Consider the following 24,199-nt stretch of genomic DNA (forward strand, 5'->3'; position numbering starts at 1 on the left):
TCAAATAAGGGGACCCATTGTACAAAATTAACGAATGGTAGGAAACAATGCAATTTTGCATTATATGACGCATTGTCATTATGGGTTAGCCTAGTATGTTGATATTTGATGCTTACTGCATACATTTCTACTAAACAGTAAGTTCTAAATAGTATTTAGTATGATTAGTACACATTAGGTAGTTTTAGTAAGTAGTAGGCAAGACACACATACACAGTTGTCGAATAAGAACTAGCAAACACACACTCTCACTCTCTTACCCTCACTATCCCGTCAGCACAGCCAGTGACTATAACGTTTCGTGGATCCCACTCGTGTCTCTGAGTGAAGCAGACAGACAGGATGTCCCCACCTGAGCTGCAGGAAGTGACATCAGAGCCACAGGATGTGTCGAGCCAGGTGAGTAACTGACCCTTCATACTCCACAGGTACAGGACCGGCCCTGCACACGATGCTATCTCACCCTGAAGGAGAGAGGAGAGGGTTAACATACACACATACACAGGTAAAAGGGGTTGGCCACGCAACAAATCCCCAAGTGCAGAACAGACTATGGGAGGCACACAATACTACATAGAACCATGACTACATGGGACTCTATTCCACATCAAGTAACTGTCCCAAGCAGTAAAATTAGATTTTAAAAACAGATTAAAAAAACACCTTATGGAACAGCGGAACTGTGAAGCAACACAAACATTGGCACAGACACATGCACACACACACATACATATGATGACATACGCACTCTACATACACATGGATTTAGTCATGTAGATATTTGGTAGTGGTGGAGTAGGGACCTGAGGGCACAGAGTGTGTTGTGAAATCTGTGAATGTATTGGAAGCAGCAGCTAACGGGGATCCATAATAAATACAAATACAAACAAATGAGGGAATGAACGGAAACGTGTCTCTATCAGTGACCACACACATGGTAGGCCTATGAGCACCGAGAATAGTAGAGGATGTGTGTGCAGCCAGAAAAGGGAATCCTCCCTCCCTCATTCTGAGTTCCAGGAATGCTCGTGCAATAGACTGGCTAAACGATGATGGTCCCTATGTACTTGTGTGGTACTTTTTTTTTTACATGTTTATCAGTCAGCAGGCAGGATCCAACAGGATCCCACTAAAGAGAGAAATAGAAAGTGGAAAGAAAAGCGATAGACGGATACAAAAGGAGGTATAGAAAGAGGTCAACTCTCAGATGTTGTTGATAGTTAGCACATGGATTCTGGCCTTGTGAGGGGAGAAAAAAGAGAGAAAAAAGAGAGAGGGAGAGAGCGAGATAATGATGTGAAAGAGGTAAAAGAAAGTGTAGACTCACCGTGAGGTCATTGATAGCAAGTGCTGTGATGCTAGCCTTGTGTCCAGGTAGCTGAGTGATGTAGTTGAGTTCCTCAAGGTCCCACAGTATACAGGTGAGGTCACGAGAACCGCTGGCTATCACTCCATGAACGCCAGACACCGCCAGACACGTTACTGCATCGGTATGACCATACAGCGCCTGGGAGACCAATATGAGATTCACTTTATCAAACACACACACATTTTACTGTGTATTGGGCTAGATACATACTCATACCACATCACACTCACACCACATCACACACACCTGTCTGAGTTTCATGTGAGTGAGTTTGTCCTTGCTGATGGAAACATCCCACACACACACCACTGAACTGGTCCCAGCAGTGACTATGGTAGCTTGGTTGGGACACGCTGCACACAGCATCTCCCCCCAGTCACACACACTCTCGCATACAGCAAAGGTCTAGGAGAGGGAAATAGAAATACACACACAAATGTTACCCATTGTCTATGTTGGAAATGGTTTGGCCAACTTTAAAGCTTCATGTCATGTTGCTACCTCATGATGGATGGATGGATAGATATCTAATTTAACCTTTGTTAGTGTGAGTAAGTGAATAAAAGGTCTCCATAGTGTACATACTTTCTCAGTGGTGTAGTGTCCGAAGGAGCAGGAGTTATCAGGGAAGCCCCAGGAGAAGTAGACATTCCACAGAGGAGGGATCAGTAGTCTGTTCTTCTCTACGACCAAAACCTCTTTGTCCACACAAACCACTTGGCCTACTGGACCACGAAGGAGCTCTGAAGGGGAGGAAGAGAAAAGAGGGAAAGGGTGAGGAGAAGAAGAGATCGAGATATGAATAGAAGGAGGTAAAAGAAGTCCAGGTCCTCTTTATTCACACAAACCACCTGGCCTAATGCACCACGAAGGAGCTCTGGGGGAGAGGAAGAGACGAGAGGGAAAGGGTGAGGAGAGGAAAAGATGGAGAGAATAGAGGGACGTAGGACAGGTTTGTTGTTCTCTAAGATAAGAACCTCTCTGTCCCCAAAAACTATCTGGCCTACTGGGTCAGGCAACAGAAAATAAAGAAATCAGAAAGCAACTCTGGTAGCCTGCCTGGACTAGCGGTAATGCCGCAGCCTGGGCACACATATCTATGGTTTCGACATGTGTCAAAGTCCAGATTTGACCTAACTTCTCTCTATTTGTTCAATAAAAAATCTGAAAGTTCCTTAAAATGTATATAGATTTTTTTTTTGAAAGCAACTCTGGTATGTAGGAAAACAAAAAGTAGAGAGAGTACAAAAGCATCTACTATCTAAACCGAGACTATGATGATATGAGATGGATACAAATAAACTTTGTCTGCCAGTAAGCCCATGTCATATGGATTAAAAAGGGACTACAATTAGTTAAAAAAAATAATAAATGCAGGTACATGCCCATTCATCAGATGGATACTCTCCCTTTCCCAGACCCCCACATGCATGTGTGTTTGAGCACACACAAACACACCTCACTCCTGTACACACACCTGCACCTGTACACAGCCCATCTGTAAATAGCCCACCCAACTACCTTATCCCCATATTGTTATTTATGATTTTGCTCCTTTGCACCCCAGTATCTCTACTTGCACATTCATCTTCTGCACATCTATCACTTCAGTGTTTAATTGCTAAATTGTAATTATTTCGCCACTATGGCCTATTTATTGCCTTACCGCCCTAATCTTACTACATTTGCACACACTGTATATAGATTTTTCTATTGTGTTATTGACTGTACGTTTGTTTATCCCATGTGTAACTCTATATTGTTTGTGTCAACTGCTTTGCTTTATCTTGTCCAGGTCGCAGTTGTAAATGAGAACTTGTTCTCAACTGGCTTACCTGGTTAAATAAAGGTAAAAATTAAAATTAAAATCCCCTTTTTGGTTTCCATGGCAACCTCCACGGGAACCTTTCCCCAATAGAATATTTCCCCTATGGGAACCACACCTGTTGGCATTCTCACAAACACTCGCAACATTGTTTCAATAATATATAGAACTTTTCTTGCAGCTCTGGTATATAAAGCTTTTTTGAGGCCTTGCTCACAATGACCAACCGATATACTGTATGTGAGGCTCTTAATCATATCTTTGATCATGACACTGGTGAGGAGGAGAAAGACCTTGTTAAACTTTGACACAAAGTAGTCTGTGATAAATAGCACAATATGTTTCATCTGAATATTTGTTATAGTCAAAATAATCCATACATTATGCTTTTTTTTACTCAAAAACGAGTTGTATGAGCTCATGTCAATGGGGCTGTCACGCCCTGACCATAGAGAGCCCTTGGTTCTCTATGGTGTAGTAGGTCAGGGCGTGACTAGGGGGTGATCTAGTATGTCTATTTCTATGTTGGTGCTAATATGGTTCCTAATTAGAGGCAGCTGTTTATCGTTGCCTCTGATTGGGGATCATATTTAGGTAGCTATTTCCCCACCTGTGTTTTGTGGGATATTGATTGATTGTTAGTGTGTTTGGGCACTACGTCATCACCGTCTTTGTACGTTTTGTTTTGTTAGTTTCACTTAAATAAATATGTGGAACTATACTCATGCTGTGCCTTGGTCCGATCATTTTCAAGAACGTGACAGAGGCTTACAGGCCATGAATAGCAAATAGAAGTTCAAAATGTGTAATGTTCACAAGAACTTAAGTTCATAAAAAGATCTAACACAACATTAGGCGATAATATATGTATTATTGTGGATTTATAATCAGCTATAATGGGGTGGTCATTTTGGACCGGGAACACAGAATTAATTAACATGAAAGGAACACAACAGGAGGTTTAAGCTTAATGTACCAGGAAATGCAGTAATAGATTATTAGCTTCCAAAACCCACAATGCCGACAAAGAAAAGTCACACCAAAAAGCCAGACTTAATGATTTTATAGTCTGAGGAGGAAGATGCCGTGCTAGCTTCATGTGCTAGTGGTGGAAGCAGGACTGAATGGATAAACACTTGCAGTGCCGTTAGCTCCGAAATCCTCAAGGCCATCAAAGATATTAATGTATAATTCTATATCAAATTTGAAAATGTACTGTCTGCAGTGGACAATGTTAAAAATGAAGTCAAAGAATGTGCTGGGCAAATCTCTCAGGCTAAGGTACGCATCTCTGGAACCGAAGACAACGTTATAGCCCTGCAGGCAACGACCATCACTCTTGAGGAAAAGGTTGAATCGCTTACCTCTAAACTAGTTGATTTGGAGGGCCGCAGCAGGAGATCGAACTTGAGACTAGTACATCTCCCTGAAGGCGCTGAGGGGAGCTATGCTTGCTCATTCCTAGAGCGGTGGCTTCCCGAGGCTCTGGAGATGGAGCCACTCCGCTCTACTTTTATCATTGAGAGAGCTCATCGGAATTCTGGCCCACGATACGACCCCAACGCACCCCTGAGGGCTCTGAAAATGAAGTTCTTAAACTATAAAGATAAGATGCGCGTGGTGAATGCAGCCAGGGTGAAAGGGAGAGTACTCTACAAGAATCAGCAAGTTATGTTCTTCCCAGATCTCTCCATGGAAGTCAGTCCACAAGCAGCAGAAACGCTGCTGCTTGTGAATCTGTACAATGGGAAGAGACTTCCATTCGGTTCAGCCCCTGTCATGCAACTGCTTCCCAAGATACCAGCTTGTCTCAGGGAGGACAAGAGCTCATGGTACAAGGCCCTCTCCAGCAAGATCCAGGTAAGGGCGCCACTTTCCTGGACATAGTAGGAATGGAGAAATCTGGGTTTTTACACTTTTTCGGTGGAGCCATCTCTGCCTGACCACCTCAACCCAACATGGATGAGATCCATATGATTACAGACCTTAACTGCCGTGCTTCCCATAGCGCCATCCAAGGTTATGGTTGAACCATGAGCCTGGTGTTAGTGGGAGGGCACTTCAGTTTAGCCTGTCTAACCCCTGGATGCCCCCGTGACACCCAAGGAGTTGTCTGGGCACTCTGTCGTTGCCATGCGGCAGAAGTGTGACATGCGTAAGAAAGAAGGTGAAGCAGGTGTGTTGGAAGATGGGATGGCTGTGTGTTTTGAGTAAGGAACATGGTTGCAAATGCCAGAGCCCATGTGTGTCTGAGAGCAGGAGTTGTGACAGAGCGAGAGTCTTCATTTTTGTGCTGATATGGAACATACATTTTCAAATAAAAATACAACTGTACAGTTTGTTTATTTTTGTCATATCATATCCTAGACACCCACTTGCGTGACCCAACCACTAAGTAGAAGTCCTTGTCTGTTTTATAGGGCTATGCAGCCATGACAGAAAGGTGAATGCAGAGACCCACTAAAGCAGCACCAGCCCCTCAAGAGTCTGAGCCTGCCTGGCAGGATAGGTCCAAAAACCAAAGCCCCCGGAAGGCTGAGCATAATATTCAAGGATTTTCTCAAAGCTGCTAATGAGAACCTTGATGACCTTGTACCTAGCCGGTGGGAATTCCAGTGGAGTACCCCCACCCAGGTAGTGGCAGTGCTGGCAACACTGCCTGCAGTAACCCATGGGGAGGGAGTCACACTCAGGCAATAAGAGATTGGGCATATTAGTGGAGAGTGATGGAGTGATGCATCAGATGACCTGCCCGCCACAATCACCCGACCTCAACTCAATTGCTTTGGGATGAGTTGGACCGCAGAGTGAAGGAAAAGCAGCCAACAAGTGCTCAGCATATGTGGGAACTCCTTCAAGACTGTTGGAAAAGTGTTCCAGGTAAAGCTACTTTGAAGAATCTCATATAAAATATATTTTGATTTGTTTATTAAAACCTCTTGACGCACGTTAAGGATAGGGGGCGCTACAGCGAATTTTGAAAAAAATACGTGCCCATTTTAAACGGCCTCCTACTCAAACGCAGCTGGATTAACAAGAAGTTAAGCTTTATTTTGATGTATAACAGTTGTATTTTCATGAATGTTAAATCTTTATATTTCTGTCATTTGAATTTCGTGCTCTGCAATTTCACCGGATGTTGTCGAGGTGGGTCGCTAGCGGAACGCCTGCGCTAGAAAGGTTAACCTGTTAAAACGTACCCGATTTAATCTAGTTACTACTCCTGCCCAGTAACTAGCATATGCATATAATTACTAGATTTGGATAGAAAACACTCTAAAGTTTCTAAAACTGTTTGAATGGTGTCTGTGAGTATAACAGAACTCATATGGCAGTCAAAACCCCGAGACAGATCCTAACAGGAAGTGGAATTCTGATTCGTGGAATCACTTTCAAGTCTTTGCCTATGAAACACACCGTGAGTTAGGATTCATTTAGCACTTCCTAAGGCTTCCACTAGATGTCAACAGTCTTTACAAAGTGGTTTGAGTCTTCTCCGGTAGAAACTGACCGAACGAGAGGCCTGGAAAGTTGGTCATAGGGGGAGGGCCATTACTACTATGACGCGGGCGCCCGTGGTTACCCTTTCGTTCCGAAATGTTTAGTAAGACAATGCAATCGTCCGCCTTGAATATTATTGAAACTCTGATTGAAAAAGGCCCTAAAGATTTATGTTATACAACGTTTGACATGTTTGAACAAACGGAAATATATTTTTTTTGCACACTCGTGACGACAAGTCCCGCGCACTTCAGTACATTTTGAGTTGCCTTCGGAACGCGCTAACAAGAAGGAGCTATTGGGACATAAATGCTTAACTTTTTCGAACAAAACTACATTTGTTGTGGACCTGGGATTCCTGGAAATGCCTTCTGATGCAGATAATCAAAGGTAAGGGAATATTTACAATAGTATATTTGATTTTAGATGGTTCCAAGATGGCGCTAACCTGTATCGCCTAGCCTATTTTTCTGAGCATAGCACATCGTTTATTGCAAAGTGTGATTTCCCAGTAAAGTTATTTTTAAATCTGGCAATGCGGTTGCATTCACGAGATGTTAATCTATAATTCTTTGAATGACAATATTACATTTTAAAAATGTTTTTGAATAGTAATTTAGTAAATTGTAGCGCTGATCACCGGATGCATTTGAGGGAAAATATTTTCTGAACATCACGCGCCGATGTAAAATGCTGTTTTTATATATAAATATGAACTTTATCGAACAAAAGAATGCATGTATTGTGTAACATCATGTCCTAGGAGTGTCATCTGATGAAGATTGTCAAAGGTTAGTGGTTCATTTAGCTGTGTTTTGGTTATTTGTGATGCATGTGGTTGGTTGGAAAATGGCGGTGTGGCTATTTTGACGATGTACTCTCCTAACATAATGTAATGTTTTGCTTTCGCTGTAAAGCCTTTTTGAAATTGGACAACGTGGTTCGATTCAGGAGAAGTGTATCTATAAAACGGTGTAAAATAGTCCTATGTTTGAGAATCAGAAATTATTAGATTTGGTTATGAATATGGCGCTCTGATTTTTCGCTGGATGTTGATCCCGATTACGGGATCAGCGCTTCAAGAGGTTTTACACTTTTTTTTTTGGTTACTACATGATTCCATATGTGTTATTTCATAGTTTTGATGTCTTCACTATTATTCTACGATGTAGAAAAACCCTTGAATGAGAAGGCGTGTCCAAACTTTTGACTGGTACTGTATACTGCTGCAAAGAGACAGAATTATTAAATCACTTGTTTTGGTACTGCCCATATGTAGCTTGTTTTTGGTCGCAGGTTCGGGAATTGCTGAAAAACAGTTACTTGAAGCTGACTCTGCAAATAGAAATGCTGGGTGATTTACAATCTGTAGAAACTATGAGAATAGAAAGCTTCAGCACAGCACAGTGGAAAAATATATGGCAGCTAGAAATTAAAACTGGATGTTCTTCATAGATAAATGGGATGGGTTGAGGGTAGCTGAATGCTTGGACTAAAAACAAACAAAAGATATCTAATGTAAAATATACTGTGTCCGTAAAATGTATATAGTATGAATAAGCTAGAAATAGAAGTATTGTTGTACATTAGTTTACTCCAATTAGGGTAGGGGTGGTAGGGTTAGGTGAAAATAACAAAGGAAATATATATTTCAAATAATATATATTTCCAAAATAATATATCTGTGGGATTGGAAATGATGCAGACAATTACAGATTGTGACTTTTATCAATCTGCAAAATTATAGCTGATCTACCCCCTACATACCTAAGGACCTATCATGGTCCAAACACAACAACACAGTCATGAAGTGGGCACAACTATGCCTCTTCTCCCTCTACCTGAAAAAAAGTGGCATGGGCCCTTTAGATCCTCAAAAAGTTATACAGCTGCACCATTGAGAGCATCTTGACTGGCTTCATCACCACTTGGTATGGCAGCTGCTCGTCATCCGACCGCAAGGCGCTACAAAGGGTAGTGCGCACGGCCCAGTACATCACTGGGGCCGGACTCCCTGTCGTCCAGGACCTCTATACCAGATGGTGTCAGAGGAAGGCCCTAAACATTTTCAAAGACATCAGCCACCCATGTTATATACTGTTCCTTTTGCTACCGCACAGTAAACGGTACCGGAGCGCTAAGTCTGGGACCAAAAGGCTTCTGAACAGATTCTATCCCCAAGCCACAAGACTGCTAAATATACTGAACAAAACATAAACGGTACATGTAAAGGGTTGGTCCCATGTTTCATGAGCTGAAATAAAAGATCCCAGAAATGTCCATGCGCCCAAAAATATTATTTCTCTCACATTTTGTGCACAAATTTGTTTATATCCCTGTTAGTGAGCATTTCTCCTTTGCCAAGATAATCCATCCACCTGACAGGTGTCGCATATTAAGAAGCTAATTAAACAGCATGATCATTACACAGGTGCACCTGGACAATAAAAGGCCACTCTAAAATGTGCAGTTTTGTCACACAACACAATGCCACATACAGTCGGACGTTTACATACACTTAGGTTGGAGTCATTAAAACTCGTTTTTCAACCACACAAATTTCTTGTTAACAAACTATAGTTCGGGCAAGTTGGTTAGGACATCTACTTTGTGTATGACACAAGTAATTTTTCCAACAATTGTTAACAGACAGATTATTTTACTTATGATTCACTGTATCACAATTCCAGTGGGTCAGAAGTATACATACACTAAGTTGACTGTGCCTTTAAACAGCTTGGAAAATTCCAGAAAATGATGTCATGGCTTTAGAAGTTTCTGATAAGCTAATCGACATAAATTGAGTCAATTGGAGGTCTACCTGTGGATGTATTTCAAGGCCTACCTTCAAACACAGTGCCTCTTTGCTTGACATCATGGGAAACTCAAAAGAAATCAGCCAATTGTAGACCTCCACAAGTCTGGTTCATCCTTGGGAGCAATTTCCAAATGCCTGCAGCTACCACGTTCATCTGCACAAACAATAGTACGCAAGTATAAACACCATGGGACCACGCAGCCATCATACCACTCAGGAAGGAGGCACGTTCTGTCTCCTAGAGATGAACGTACTTTGGTGTGAAAAGTGCAAATCAATCCAAGAACAGCAGCAAAGGACCTTATGAAGATTCTGGAGGAAACAGGTATAGAAATGTCTATGTTCACAGTAAAACAAGTCCTATATCGACATAACCTGAAAGGCCGCTCAGCAAGGAAGAAGCCACTGCTCCAAAACCACCATAAAAAAGCCAGACTACGGTTTGCAACTGCACATGGGGACAAAGATCGTACTTTTTGAAGAAATGTCTTCTGGTCTAAAGAAACAAAAATAGAACTGTTTGACCATTATGACCATTGTTATGTTTGGAGGAAAAAGGGGGAGGCTTTCAAGCCGAAGAACACCATTCCAACCGTGAAGCATGGGGTTTGCAGCATCATGTTGTGGAGGTGCTTTGCTGCAGGAGGGACTGGTGCACTTCACAAAATAGATGGCATCATGAGAGGGAAAAGTATGTGGAAATATTGAAGCAACATCTCAAGACATCAGTCAGGAAGTTAAAGCTTGGTCGCAAATGGGTCTTCTAAATGGACAATGACCCCAAGCATACTTCCAAAGTTGTGGCAAAATGGCTTAAGGACAACAAAGTCAAGGTTTTGGAGTGGCCATCACAAAGCCCTGACCTCAAACCTATAGAAAAATTGTGTGCAGAACTGAAAACGTGTGTGCGAGCAAGGAGGCTTAGAAACCTGACTCAGTTACACCAACTCTGTCAGGAGGAATGGGCCAAAATTCTCCCAACTTATTGTGGGAAGCTTGTGGAAGGTTACCCAAAACGTTTGACCCAAGTTAAACAATTTAAAGGCAATGTTACCAAATACTAATTGAGTGTATGTAAACTTCTGACCCACTGGGAATGTGATGAAAGAAATAAAAGCTGAAGTAAATCATTCTCTCTACTATTATTCTGACATTTCACATTCTTAAAATAAAGTGGTGATCCTAACTGACCTAAGACAGGATTTCTAAGAGGTGATATGACCTGAATAGATCATTTCTGCCAAAGTCCGTTTAAACCACTATCTTGGCCTGTCATGCAGGCTCTGATAGTTACACAGTATGGTTATATCAAATCACATGAAATTGTATTGGTCACATACACATATTTAGCAGATGTTACTGCAGGTGTAGTGAGATGCTTGTGTTCCTAGCTCCAACAGTGCAGTAATATCTAACAATTCACAACAATACACACAAGTCTAAAGTAAAAGAACGGAGTTAAGAAATATATAAATATTAGGACGAGCAATGTGGACGTGGCATTGACTAAAATACAGTAGAATAGAATACAGTATATACATTTGAAATGAGTAAAGCAGTATGTAAACATTATTACAGTGACTAGTGTTCCATTTATAAAGTGACCAGTGATTCCATGTCAATGTATATTGGGCAGGAGCCTCTAAGGTGCAGGCTAGTGATGGCTATTGACTATAGTCAATGGCTATAGTCTGATTTCCTTGTGATAGAAGCTGTTTTTTAGTCTCTTGGTCCCAGCTTTGATTCATCTGTACTGACCTCGCCTTATGGATGGTAGCAGGGTGAACAGGACGTGGCTCAGGTGGTTGATGTCCTTGATGATCTTGTCGGCCGTCCTGTGACATCGGGTGCTGTAGTTGTCCTGGAGGGCAGGCAGTGCGCCCCCGGTGATGTGTTGGGGAGACCGCACCACCCTCTGGAGAGCCCTGCGGTTGTGAGCAGTGCTGTTGCCGTACCAGGTGGAGATACAGCTCGACAGGATGCTCTCAATTGTGCATCTGTTAAAGTTTGAGGATCTTAGGGGCCAAGCCAAATTTCTTCAGCCTCCTGAGGTTGAAGAGATGCTGTTGCGCCTTCTTCACCACACTCTCTGTGTGCCGAGGAACTTGAAGCTTTTCACCTTCTCCACTGCTCTCTCTGCTGTTTCCTGAAGTCCACGATCAGCTCTTTCATTTTGTTGACGTCGAGGGAGAGGTTATTTTCCTGGCACCACTCCGCCAGGGTCCTCACCTCCTCTCTATAGTCTTTCTCGTCATTGTTGGTAATCAGGCCTACAACTGTTGTGTCGTCTGCAAATGTAATGATTGAAATGGAGGCATGCGTGGCCACGCAGTCATGGGTGAGCAAGGAGTACAGGAGGGGGCTGAGCACGCACCCTTGTGGGGTCCCTGTGTTAAGGATCAGCGAAGTGGGGGTGTTGTTTCCTACCTTCCCCACCTGGGGCTGGCCCGTCAGGAAGTCCAGGACCCAGTTGCACAGGGCAGGGTTCAGACTCAGGGCCCCAAGCTTAATGATGAGCTTGGAGGGTACTATGGTATTGAATGCTGAGCTATAGTCAATGACCAGCATTCTTACATAGGTATTCCTCTTGTCCAGATGGGATACGGCAGTGTGCATTATGGTGACAATTGCATCGTCTGTGGATCTATTGGGGCTATATGCACATTAAAGTGGGTCTAGAGTATCAGGTAAGGTAGAGGTGATATGATCCTTAACTAGCCTCTCAAAGCACTTCATGATGACAGAAGTGAGTGCTACTGGGCGATAGTCATTTAGTTCAGTTACCTTTGCTTTCATGGGTACAGGAACAATGGTGGACATATTGAATCATGTGGGGACAGAAGACTGGGATAGGGAGAGATTGAATATGTTTGTAAACACTCCAGCCAGCTGGTCTGCGCATGTCGTTGATAGAGTATGCGCATCGCTTGCGCCTAGTCTCCAGGTGCCTAGTCTCCAGGCCTTTAGCCCAGTCTTGGGAATTTTCTATTGTGCTTGAGGCTTCCTGACAGCTGTTGGAAAGTGCGGAGAGGTAATACCTCTCCTTCTGTGCCGCTTTACCGCCTGCAAGCGAGTGAGCTGCACAACATATCAGTCCACATGCTTTCCATGTGTTGATGGCATTCCATTCATTCCGTTCCATTATTATGAGCCGTCCTCACCTCAGCAGCCTCCGCTGGTCCAAAAGCATCTCCTTCAACAATAGATTTTCACTATGGCTATTTGAACCACACCTGATACATTTATGAGGTTTTTACCTGCACCTCTCCCTGCACTTTTGTTGGTGCATACTTCCTTAGTGTCAGAGCTTCTGAAGGGTGATAGTGTTGGAAATAGTCTGGCTTTGGAGAGCATGTCTCGATACGGGTAGTCTATATCCCCATAGTGAGATATCGAAACAATATATTTTAAAAAGAACGTAGGTTTACTTGCATAACCATGGTTCTATGATAATATGAGTGAGATATTTCACTGTGTTTCCTTGCTCGCTAGAGCGCAATGAAGAGAGGCATGATAGAGAATGACCAGTCTGTCTCCAACAGACTGTGATTGGTACTTCAGTTAGAGAATCCACTAAAGCAAATCCCCATAGTGAGATACCTCACACATATTATCAGAACCAGGGTTACGCAAATAACATTAGTTTAAATTTAGCTATTGATTTGAAAAGTTTTTTCTTTAGTATTGGCACCATTTTGATTTGAGTAAGTTTAGTCCTTGAGCCGGTTGAATTTCTGTTATTCCTGACGATATAATATAGACTGATAGACCGAGTTATTCAGTGATTCAGACAATCATACTGTCACCAGTTTTCTCTGTCTTGCAGTTATATGGATGTTACGAGTGGCCTTTATACGACTCCCCTAGAACTCGTTACGGGCGGCAGGTAACCTATTGGTTAGAGGTTGGACTAATAACCGAAAGGTTGCAAGATCGAATCCCCGAGCTGACAAGGTAAAATATGTTGTTCTGCCCCTGAACAAGGCAGTTAACCCACTGTTCGTAGGCCACCGTCATTGAAAATAAGACTTTGTTCTTAACTGACCTGCCTAGTTAAATAAAGGTAAAAAAATAAAAACTCCATAAAATCTCCTCACGTTATTTCAGTCTCAGCCTCCAGTCTGTGTGAACCAGGTTGCAAGCTCCCACCAGATTGTTTGTATCTGTGTGATATATTTTTATGGAAAGAGTTCCTTAGTAAACTTAGGTGGCGTAGTATCGGCTACACTTATTCTCTGCCACCTACCACCAAGTATATGGATCAAATTACCTGGGAAAATAATAATAATTGTCCTACTTCAAAACCATCACATTACAGAGTTTCCCAACTTCTGCTGAATTTCATTCAATTAAATTAATATCCCATATTGCATTGCAGACCATACACTGCCACCCTGCCCTAGGGGGTACACATACACAAACATCCTGATCCTTATAAAGGTGTATCTGGCTTCCTGTGATTGTGCCTTTAATTGATCTGCTCCAACCTGGATGGGAAAAATCTTTATTTTCCTATCGCCACCTTTACCTTCGAAATCCCCAGGAAGCAGAAAGAGCCTGGAGAATGTTTCAGCATTACCCTTAATAATATCACCTTAATATCTTTCTCTCTATTCATCTTTACATGCTTCTTGGTCAGACAACACTCTGAGATGTAATATGCAGGAAGGTATGAATCGCCTCAAAATACACACACATTCAGCTCATCTCCTTCAGAATGGCTATTCCGATTATTAAGCAAGACTTCGCTGGTGGGTCCATCTCCATAGTGTAGGTCCGTAGTAGCAGATCTGTGTGTGTGTGTGCTGTTTCTAAGTCCGTCTGGGTAAATTACCCTATGAAGAGTGTCTAGCCAACCTCTTCCTATTGCTCCCTATGGACCTGGCCCATCTAGCATATAAAATAATTGAGGAACGCTGTTAGATAAAATAATTGAGGTACAAAAACGTTATTTTGAAATAATAAGGTGAATGAAAATGATTAAATACAGGAGTCTTTCTTGCGTACACACACTGCATACGCTCGCACTTCTGTATACAAGTCTAGTTCTTTGTAATGCCTTTTAAATATTCACAACAGGAGATTGGTGGCACCTTAATTGGGGAGGACGGGCTCATAGCAATGGCTGGAACTGAATTTTTGGAATGGTAATCGAACTCATCAAGCACATGGTTTCTATGGGTTTGATACCATTCCATTCATTATTATGAGACGTCCTCCTCTCAGCAGCCTTCTGTGATTTCCACATAGTACTGCAAAAACAATTCTCCACGGGGACAATAAAGTCAGATAAGGAAAGCACAGCACTCCTGATTCTACTGTTTTTGGGTATTGTTAGGGAAGTGCTTGGATACGGTTTGTGTGGGATTGAATAGTGCTAGACAGTGTTGAGGGTGGTACAGAGTGTTTGAGTAACGTTATGATAGTGTTATAGTTGAAACTTTACCTTTGAATGGTTGAACGGAGGGTTTGAGCTTGTCCAGTCTGAAGAAAAAGGGAGTTGGCTGGGCGGGTGCTGATCCCTCCTTTTTGGAGCCGGCACGAGGAGGGTGGGGCTTGTTGAACAGCTGAGGGTCAAAGGGTAGAGGTCATTCATAGAGACAACCCTCACTTTGGCCATCACTGGCTAAATCTGGCACAAATCAAGAGCCAACTGAAATATACCCAATTTCTACAACCAGTAACTCCTAGATATGTGTAATGGTAGATGGTCAAGGCTTCTCTCCTTCCTACCTGTTTGGGAACCTGTCCAAAGTTATTGACGTATCCCTGGATGGTGCTCTTGATAAGGGGGTCTCTGAGTGCATCCTGCCCCCCTGTCCCTTTCCCTCTCTGGGCGTAGAAGTAGGGGTGGAATGTGTTGAGGGACTCTACAGCGGCTGGTCCCTGCTGGCAGTGCCCAAAGATCAGGTCGATCCACAGGTGGAGGTGGGAGCTAACATACTCACACTCCAGAGCCTGGGGGACAGAGCAAAATAGTAAGATACAACACAAACGCACATGCACCCACATACAGTGGTTCTTCCTGTAAAAGTTGTGTCATACTGCAACACACCTTGCGGGCTGCCTCAGAATTCTATGGCACGTTATTTAATTGTCAGCCATTGTTGCCATTAATGCTAGTTAGTGCTAGTTTGACCACGAGAGGGCATTTTTGAGAAGCATAACTTTTTGTAATATTGGCTGTACTAGAGAATTTCAAAACTTTTTTGTAAGAACATAGTATATGGGATTGATTTTAAATTTAACTTAAAAAGTTTGATTAATATTATGGTGTTTCTATTCCAAGAAAAATGAAAAACGAAACCCTGGCACTGTACAACATGACCGTTTCCACACCCTAATTGTAGGCTAACCAATACCCAAACAGCGATTCAGTGAAAATAAAAATCTCATTGATTTATCAAGACCAGTCCCATGCTTGTCTCAGAGCAGCGTGAAACGGTGCTAAAACAGTTACCCGGTAGGCTATTGCTTCAAATTCTATTATAACATTTGGATGACGGCGGGCCAGAACATAATAAGTATATAACATTAGCACAATTAATTGGCCTACACTACAAATGTAACATGTTTAACACATATGATTAGTGCATAATAATGCCGTGACAATAAGATAATCATTTTGATCTGATTACGCTCATAAAATCATTGTCTCTATTCAATTATTATTATTTCTTTGTGCATTGATTGGTGGGGAAAAACAGGTCTACGTAGACTACTGTAGGCTACACTACTTTCCATCCACATTTGTTCAGAACAATTTGCTTGATAGCAAGATAAAATGTTGCTATCAAAAAGTATCAAGAAGAAAGGTGGATAATGAAAATCTAAGTTTCAGAGAAGAATGTACACATTCATCTCTCCATCTTTTCCCAATGCCAAGCCAGTGTGTCTTATTTGCAATGAAAATATTGCTTTTTGCAAATAATTCAATCTCAGACGAATTATGAATCTAAGCAAAGAACTTTCAATGGTCTTCCCACCCCTTAGAGGCCCGACACAGAAACATTGAATCGTTAACAGCAAGCTGCACACACAGCTTTTTTTGCGGACCTATTCTGTAACTTAAACAGGTTAAATCTGCAGCTACAAGGAAGAGGGAAACAGTCGTGGACATGGTGGAGAAATTTGAGGCCTTTACTAAGAAGCTTGAGTTGTTCGATTTGGACTTGTCATCTGGAAGGCTACTGCACTTCAGCACACTGAAGAAAAGACAGGCAGAGGGACCAGGCCGCAGCATTGTCACAGAGGTGATGGAAAATTTCATCAAGCAGATGAAGGACAACTTATAGCATTATTTTGTTATGTTTAGGCCTATTTACATAGGCCTAAACATAACTAAACATTTATATTTCTATTATTGTACCTAATGTTGGCTGTTATGCTAAATGTATTTTTTTCTTCTCCAAATGCAGACAATGACCCAAAACACACTGCCGCCCGGGTTTGCATTGCTAATGAGGGCATAAACTGGCTCAAGACGCCAGCAGAGTAAGTAGAACTTTATGTAGTAAATTATAAATAAATAAATAAATAAAAGATCTACAACACCTACGATAGGCCTACAGTATATCTCAAAATATGTATTTCATCTCTACATGTATAGGTCTCCTGATTTAAACCCAATCTAACTTGTTTGGCATCAACTGAAAACATGAGTCTGTAACTCTGCCAAGCCTACAGTACAAGCAAAGATGAACTGGTTTTATTTTATCTTTATTTAACTAGGCAAGTCAGTTAAGAATAAATTCTTATTTACAATGACAGCCTAGGAACAGTGGGTTAACTGCCTTGTTCAGGGGTTAGAATGACATATTTTTACCTTGTCAGCTCGGGGATTCAATCTAGCAACTTTTTGGTTACTGGCCCAATGCTCTAACCACTAGGCTACCTGCCGCACCAACTGGTGAAGGCCATCAAGATGTTTTGGCTTGAGAAATTGACGATACAACAATGCAACAAGTACATTGATCATCTCAGCAAGGTTTGACCTGTGGTCGTGGCGCTGAGGGGAAGTGCAGCTACAATGTAGTTTAAATAAACATCTGCTTTTTGAATGTATTTTTTCTCTTTATTTTATTAATGAAAGCATAAAGATGTTGATGAATAACTGTTGGGGGATTTTCGCACCTACAGCAGCTGGGCTATGAAGAGTTGCGTGTCAATTCATAAACCATGTGAGTTGGAATCTCTTCCCATCTATTTTGCAATCTATATGGTTCTCCGATATTTTGTGGTTGCATGAGGTCTTGAGTTAGAAATGTAACACTTTAGAGTACTTAAGCATCAAATACATTGTAAATTGGGGGATTTTCACACGTACAGTAGCCGGGCTATGAAGAGTCTATTGTCCTGCTAATAGGAAACATTGTTTGCATGATAGTCTACACTTGCTACAGTACATGTGAAAAACAGGTGTTTGAAAACCTGTTTTCAAAATGCCTCCAGCTGTCCATCACTAGTATAAATAAAAACAGCATCTTGTTTACATTCTTTATTGTAACCACAATGTCACAAATAATTTGCATCTACCTTTCCAATTACTTTTAGAGTTTGGGGTTTACAAATGTGCACTGTGAGAATATCTAATAATAATCGCTTTGTAAATAAGAATGCATCATAAAAAGGAAAATGACATGCGCAAGAGACGGTGGTAATATTTTTCCTTTTAAAGACTATAATACTGTACATGGCATCCAGGTCCAGGTCATTTTCGTTTCTCTTAGAATTAAAACCTTAGTGTTACAACAGTTTTAGTAAGTAATACGCTACAATCCAGTAACAGCTTGTTCTAATCAAGTAGAAACAAAAAAATAAGTGTCTTTTTTTGGGTGTGCGTGCAAGACAGAGGACAAGCAATTCTTACACTATTGTTCAGGGGGAACGGAAAACGTTGCTTCAATTCATAAAACGTGCCATTGAAAATCTCTTCCCAATTATTTTGCAATCTATATGGCTCTCAGGCTTGGGAACCAAAAGAATAATCAGTGCTCTAACTCCCCCTTGCGGTGGTCTGGAGTAATGAAGCAGTGACGCAGGGTATCGTACTAAACCACAAATGACCTCTATGTCCCGCAGCATAATCTCAAAACTTTTAGTTGAGCAACCACTGTATGAACATACGGATGGATGGACAGACAAACAGACACATGCAGACACACACAGTAATATAAATGCGCTCAAGAAACATCCAATTCTTTGTTGACTGGCATTTACAGTATAGTTGAATATATGAAAATGTACGAGGAGGACCTTCTAGCCACATACAAACCAGGAGAAACTCGGAATAGGAGAGTTAACCCTAAAACCATCATTAATCTGCAACAGTATGAGATACAAACAAATCTAAGCCTTTTACAACCTCTGAATTATAACTCAAAGTGTGAAAAAGGAAACAGAAACTCATTAGAAAGCCCAGTATCTATCAGATTACACAGGTGTGATTTCCTACATAAGTCCATTTAAAAGTGAGGAGCAGGAAAATGTTGTGAGCTAATACTCTCATCACGACCAAATCACAGAATCATTTGCCTTGAATTAGCTTGAATTAGAGACATGTTTTGAACATTAGAAATAGTGAACATTATGACCAGAAGTCTCCGTTAAGGAGACCTTAATAACAACAGATCTCAGTCGCATAACTGCTTTCTATTGTTCATGTTGTTCCATATATTGTTCCATATGGAGTTCATTTGCATATCAGGAAGAAAAAACATGCAGCTAAAACAGCTAATTTGGTGGGAATTGGAGGCAATATGAGATTTTATGAGATTACAGACTGATAAAGACCATACAGGCCTGGAGTGGAGGGGAGGGGGAGGAAATATAGCAGAAAACTAGAGATAGAAAGAGAGAGAGAGAGAGAGAGAGAGAGAGAGAGAGAGAGAGAGAGAGAGAGAGGAGAGCAGGCATTCATCCCGAGTGTCAGGCAGTAGTAACAGAGTTATGAGAGAGTGTATTGTGTGTGTTCTTAATGGCTCTGAAAAGCCTGTTATCCTGTAATGCCAGTGGTTTTAAACACAGTAAAACAAGCCTTTAACCCATTTATAATAGGCATTTCTTGATGAGCAGAACAAGAGCTGATTATCTATTTAAGTGCAGAAAATAATTTCACTCTTTCTGGTTCAACCCCGAGCCCAACTTAACGGGACAGCATGAATGTTTACCCCTTTCTTTAACATTGTTAAGAAGTGACTGGGCCTAAAGAATAAGGGATGTCTCCACTAAGATGGATAACAGCTAAAACACTAGCACACTGAGAGCAGTCAGTCCTAAAAATATAGAATTAGAATGACAAGAACCGACATCCCCCATCCCTGTGCTATCTTCAGCCATTGTGCTCTCAAGAAAGGCACTTAACCCCTAAACTTCTCCAGGGGTGATGCACTGTGGGTGTTTGTGGGAATGTTTCTCAGGTGAAAAATACAAAAAATATAAATTTAACAGTAAATGTTTCATCTTACTGTACTTCTTGTATTCATGGCAACTTTACATGGTCGGCAGACTAAAAGATATGTTTGGTGTACAACTAACAGCATGCGTGAAAGGCAACTGACCTCTCGGTGAACTCTGATGAACTCCCGGGGGTCTCCCTTAGCCCAGGGAGGGAGGACAACGTCCCCTAGAGTGGTACCGTCCTGCATACAGCCTGGAGACACACACACAACCATCTTCAAAATACATATTCACCGTCAAAATACACACACACACACACACACACTCTACCCACACACACTATACACACCTAGTTTGAAGTGGTTTGTGTTAACCAGGAAGTCAGGTAGGTAGTAGAACTCTGGGATCAGCTCTCTGACATCACTCATGTTGTCTCTGGAGGCGGAGTCCCAGTCCTTCTTCACGCTATGGAACATCCTCTCTGCTATGTCATACCCTCCCTGAGAGAGAGAGAGAGACAGAGAGAGAGAGAAAGAGACACAGAGAGAGAGAGAGAGAGACATCAACTCAAGCTGTCCACTCAGTCACTCACACAGGCATGTCATTGTTACTTAAGCTACCTGTACCTTTGTGTGGCTGAATTGACATAAGAAGTGGGTAAGAATGTACAGTATGTCCGCGTGCTCTTGCCTGCACACATGCGTGCACATGTGTGCGTAATGGCAGAAGATGCAGCGTTTTTCATTGCAAACCAAATTTTGGAATAGAAACATTTAATAAAGTAACCTAAACCATATTAAACACGTTTCATTCTATTATGTTGGAGAGAGGAAATATCTGCCAGACGTTGACTGAAGCTTTTAATTTTTTCATAAAATCCTCTAACCTCCTGATAGAGATGCCATGAGGAGGAATGTAATTTACTGCAAAACAATTACCTTCATTCAATGAGAATAACACCCATACTGGCTAAACTCTGTTAGGGACATAAATCAAGTTATAGATATTACTGCAACTGCACATACTAGTCTGGGGTTGGAAGGAAAAAGTGAGCACTGTGTTTTCAACAAGCTAATATCTTGATTGTTTTATTGTTTGATGATGACTATCAAATATGCAGACCTTCTCATTAGCATCAATTGGATTCCTAGACTGGAAATCAGCAGCTTTTACAACCAAATGGGATTGTTCTTTTGTTTTGTAATGTTACTACATTTATTTGCTTAATATACACTGAACACATATATAAACACAACATATAAAGTGTTGGTCCCATGTTTAATGAGCTGAAAAAAAAGATCACAGAAAAGTTCCATAGGCACAAAAATATTATTTCTCTCACATTTTGTCCACAAATTTCTTTACATCCCTGTTAGTGAGCATTTCTCCTTTGCCAAGATAATCCATCCATCTGACAGGTGTGGCATATCAAGAAGCTGATTAAACAGAATGATCATTACACAGGTTAACCTTGTGCTGGGGACAATAAAAGGCCACTCTGAAATGTGCCGTTTTGTCACACCACACAATGCCACAGATGTCTCAAGTTTTGAGGGCATGCTGACTGCAGGAATGTTAACCAGAGCTTTTGCCAGAGAATTTAATGTTAATTTCTCTACCATAAGCCGACTCCAAAGTCGCTTTAGAGAATTTGGCAGTACGTCCAACCGGCGTCGTGTGTGCGAGCAGTTTGCTGATGTCAACATTGTGAATAGAGTGCCCCGTGGTGGAGGTTGGGTTATGGTTGGGCAGGCATAAGCTACGGACAATGAACACAATTGCATTTTATCAATGGCAATTTGAATGCACAGAGATACCATGACAAGATCCTGTGGCCCGTTGTTGTGCCATTCATCCGCTGTCATTACCTCATGTTTAAGCATGATAATGCACGGTTCCACGTCGCAAGGATCTATACACAAATCCTGAAAGCTGAAAATGTCCCAGTTCTTCCATGGCCTACATACTTACCAGACATGTCACCCATTGAGCACGTTTGGGATGCTCTGGATTGACGTGTGTGTCAGTTCCGGCCAATTTCCAGCAACTTCGCACAGCCATTGAAAAGGAGTGGGAGAACATTCCACAATCAACAGCCTGATCAACTCTATGCAAAGTGTGGTGGTCACACCAGATACTGACCAACAGATGCACATCTATATTCCCAGTCACGTGAAATCCATCGGATTTAATGGGTCTAATTAATTTATTTCAATGGACTGATTTCCTTATACAAACTGTAACTCAGTAAAATCATTGAAATTGTTGCATGTTGTGTTTATATTTTTGTTTAGTATATATTGAAATCTCATTTGAAATTAATTTGTTTCTAAATTAAAAAGTTGATATGGAATCCAGCGAGTCCAAAATAAGGAGGCAGTCGTTAAAGACATGCTCCGCAACTTTGGTAGTTCATACATGCATAATCTATGAGCAGAATTATTGTCTTGCCTCAATTAGCCACAAAATCTCTAGTTTGAAAGCGACTGTTTTTCTGGAAGCTGTGCTGCGCCATTTTCCCTAACGTGGGCCAGCCCCCTAGCAATTCCAGTTCTAGCCAATGAGCTTCAGCGCCTTGCCATTTGAGTAACAGCTAGCAAGATGTACATACAGCAGAGCGATAGAGAGAGAGCAATGACGTGGTGCACATATGTGACGTAGTATGCAATTTTCACGGACCACTTTTTGCTTGTGAGCGCTACTTTCAGAACTACTGGCTAAAAAATATACAAAAGTACCGGATAATCTTTTTAAGAAGGATTATTTGTTTTATGACATCTACAGAAAAGCCAGAAATACTATTTCGACATTTTCTGGTAAAATATGTGTTGTATTTAATGTACTGTGCTTGCTCTTTAGCTCAGCATACACCAGTAAAACAGTACTATGGAAAAAAAAGAGCTACAGTATGTACAAGCCTCTGTTCCAGCCTAGCACGAATACAACTTCAACTGACCAACTGGCTGAATCAGGTGTGTTAGGGTTGGTCTGGAAAAAAAGCCTGCACACCCTGTAGCTCTCCTGGACCTTGGTTGAAAAACACTGGCCAATGGGGGCACATGCCAAGATGTAATGAGCCAATCAGAGCAGCTAAACCTTGACCTCTCACCTGTAGGGTCAGAAAGGTGTGTGAGAAGGGTTCCATCCGAACGAGGAAGGACGACACGATGATGGCCGAAGAATAGTGGGTACAGTAGTGACACCTCATTGCCAGGTCACCTAGAATAGCCAAAATACTCAGCCATTAATCACCAATACAACACAAAATGCATCCTGTAATGAACTATGAGAAAATTATGTGATTTGACACTGTATTGCTTCAGATTGTAGGCCTCACATGTTAAATATCAGTGATGTTAGAACTGTGGGCAGTGTAATGTGAAATTAAAGTGTTGAGTTGTTGCAGTAGGGGTATGTATTAGTACAACATCAGCACATGGTATGGTACACTACCTTCACTATTTTCCACTTCATTAAATCTCTGAATAAACATGTCTCTCCTCTTCTCTGTCTGGGCTCCCATTGGTTTCGAGAGGTCACGAAATGTCGCCGGTTTGTTCAGATCCAGGGTCTATCAATAAATAGTATATGAGATGTAAATATGCAATCAATAATATAACAATTCACCCTTCGCTAAGCCCTGTCCCCTTGGTTACTGCTGCAACCTCGATCAAAGTTTTCCCAGGAAGCCCAATTGCCGTATCAAACCACTGGACAAAACCCCTCACAATGATAGTAAACTGTGTTTTTAATACACAATGAAATTAAACAGGACTACCCCTTGCTAATCGAGCATGTTGTGGTGGACTGTCATAATTGCTTCACAGGAACCTGGTAAAATAAAGTTTGTAGTGTGGTTAGCTACTGGATGGCTCTGAATGCACAGTCAGCTGAGCATGCAGTCAAAGCTACTTATCACTTTTGGAGCCAACTAGTGCTCTCAAATCGTATCCTCCTGATGTCGACAGCATAACTACCATAAAGAGCCAGGTCATTCCACGAATAGAGTGCCTATCATGTCCTTCAAACATTATTTGTGTAAATACTGATAAAACAGTTGGATCACATACATCTATGCTCTAACTAAACCATGTTAGAAATTCCAATAGCAGTGTGTTTTCATTTAAAAAAATCCCATTATTGGCATGTCCCACATCCTGTTTGTCCAACTTCAAGGAAGATTTTAAATCCCTTAACCCCAAGATTTTACCTACGTTTTCACCATCATTGTAAAGCCCTAGTTATTTACTTATTTAAAGATGCACTATATAGAAATCGCTCTGCCATT

At 41.5% G+C, this 24,199-nt stretch overlaps 1 protein-coding gene across 4 annotated transcripts in view; it reads right to left on the minus strand.

The window, feature by feature from the left end:
* The window catches only part of wdfy4 (WDFY family member 4), a 201,406-nt gene that overhangs the window by 17,141 nt on the left and 160,066 nt on the right, over positions 1-24,199 (minus strand). For all 4 annotated transcript variants that reach the window (XM_014198734.3, XM_014198716.3, XM_014198725.3 and 1 more), the window contains exons 53-62: positions 23,365-23,482; positions 23,021-23,130; positions 20,261-20,411; positions 20,073-20,164; positions 15,247-15,471; positions 14,960-15,080; positions 1,955-2,112; positions 1,616-1,774; positions 1,328-1,507; positions 261-464 (exon numbers count right to left, since the gene is read on the minus strand). In XM_014198734.3, coding sequence (XP_014054209.3) covers positions 261-464; positions 1,328-1,507; positions 1,616-1,774; positions 1,955-2,112; positions 14,960-15,080; positions 15,247-15,471; positions 20,073-20,164; positions 20,261-20,411; positions 23,021-23,130; positions 23,365-23,482 — 1,518 coding nt within the window. The remainder of the gene's footprint in view (positions 1-260; positions 465-1,327; positions 1,508-1,615; positions 1,775-1,954; positions 2,113-14,959; positions 15,081-15,246; positions 15,472-20,072; positions 20,165-20,260; positions 20,412-23,020; positions 23,131-23,364; positions 23,483-24,199) is intronic.

The sequence above is a fragment of the Salmo salar genome, chromosome 01 (genome assembly GCF_965601325.2).
Source record: "Salmo salar chromosome 01, fSalSal1, whole genome shotgun sequence".
In the NCBI taxonomy this organism is placed as follows: Eukaryota; Metazoa; Chordata; class Actinopteri; order Salmoniformes; family Salmonidae; genus Salmo; species Salmo salar.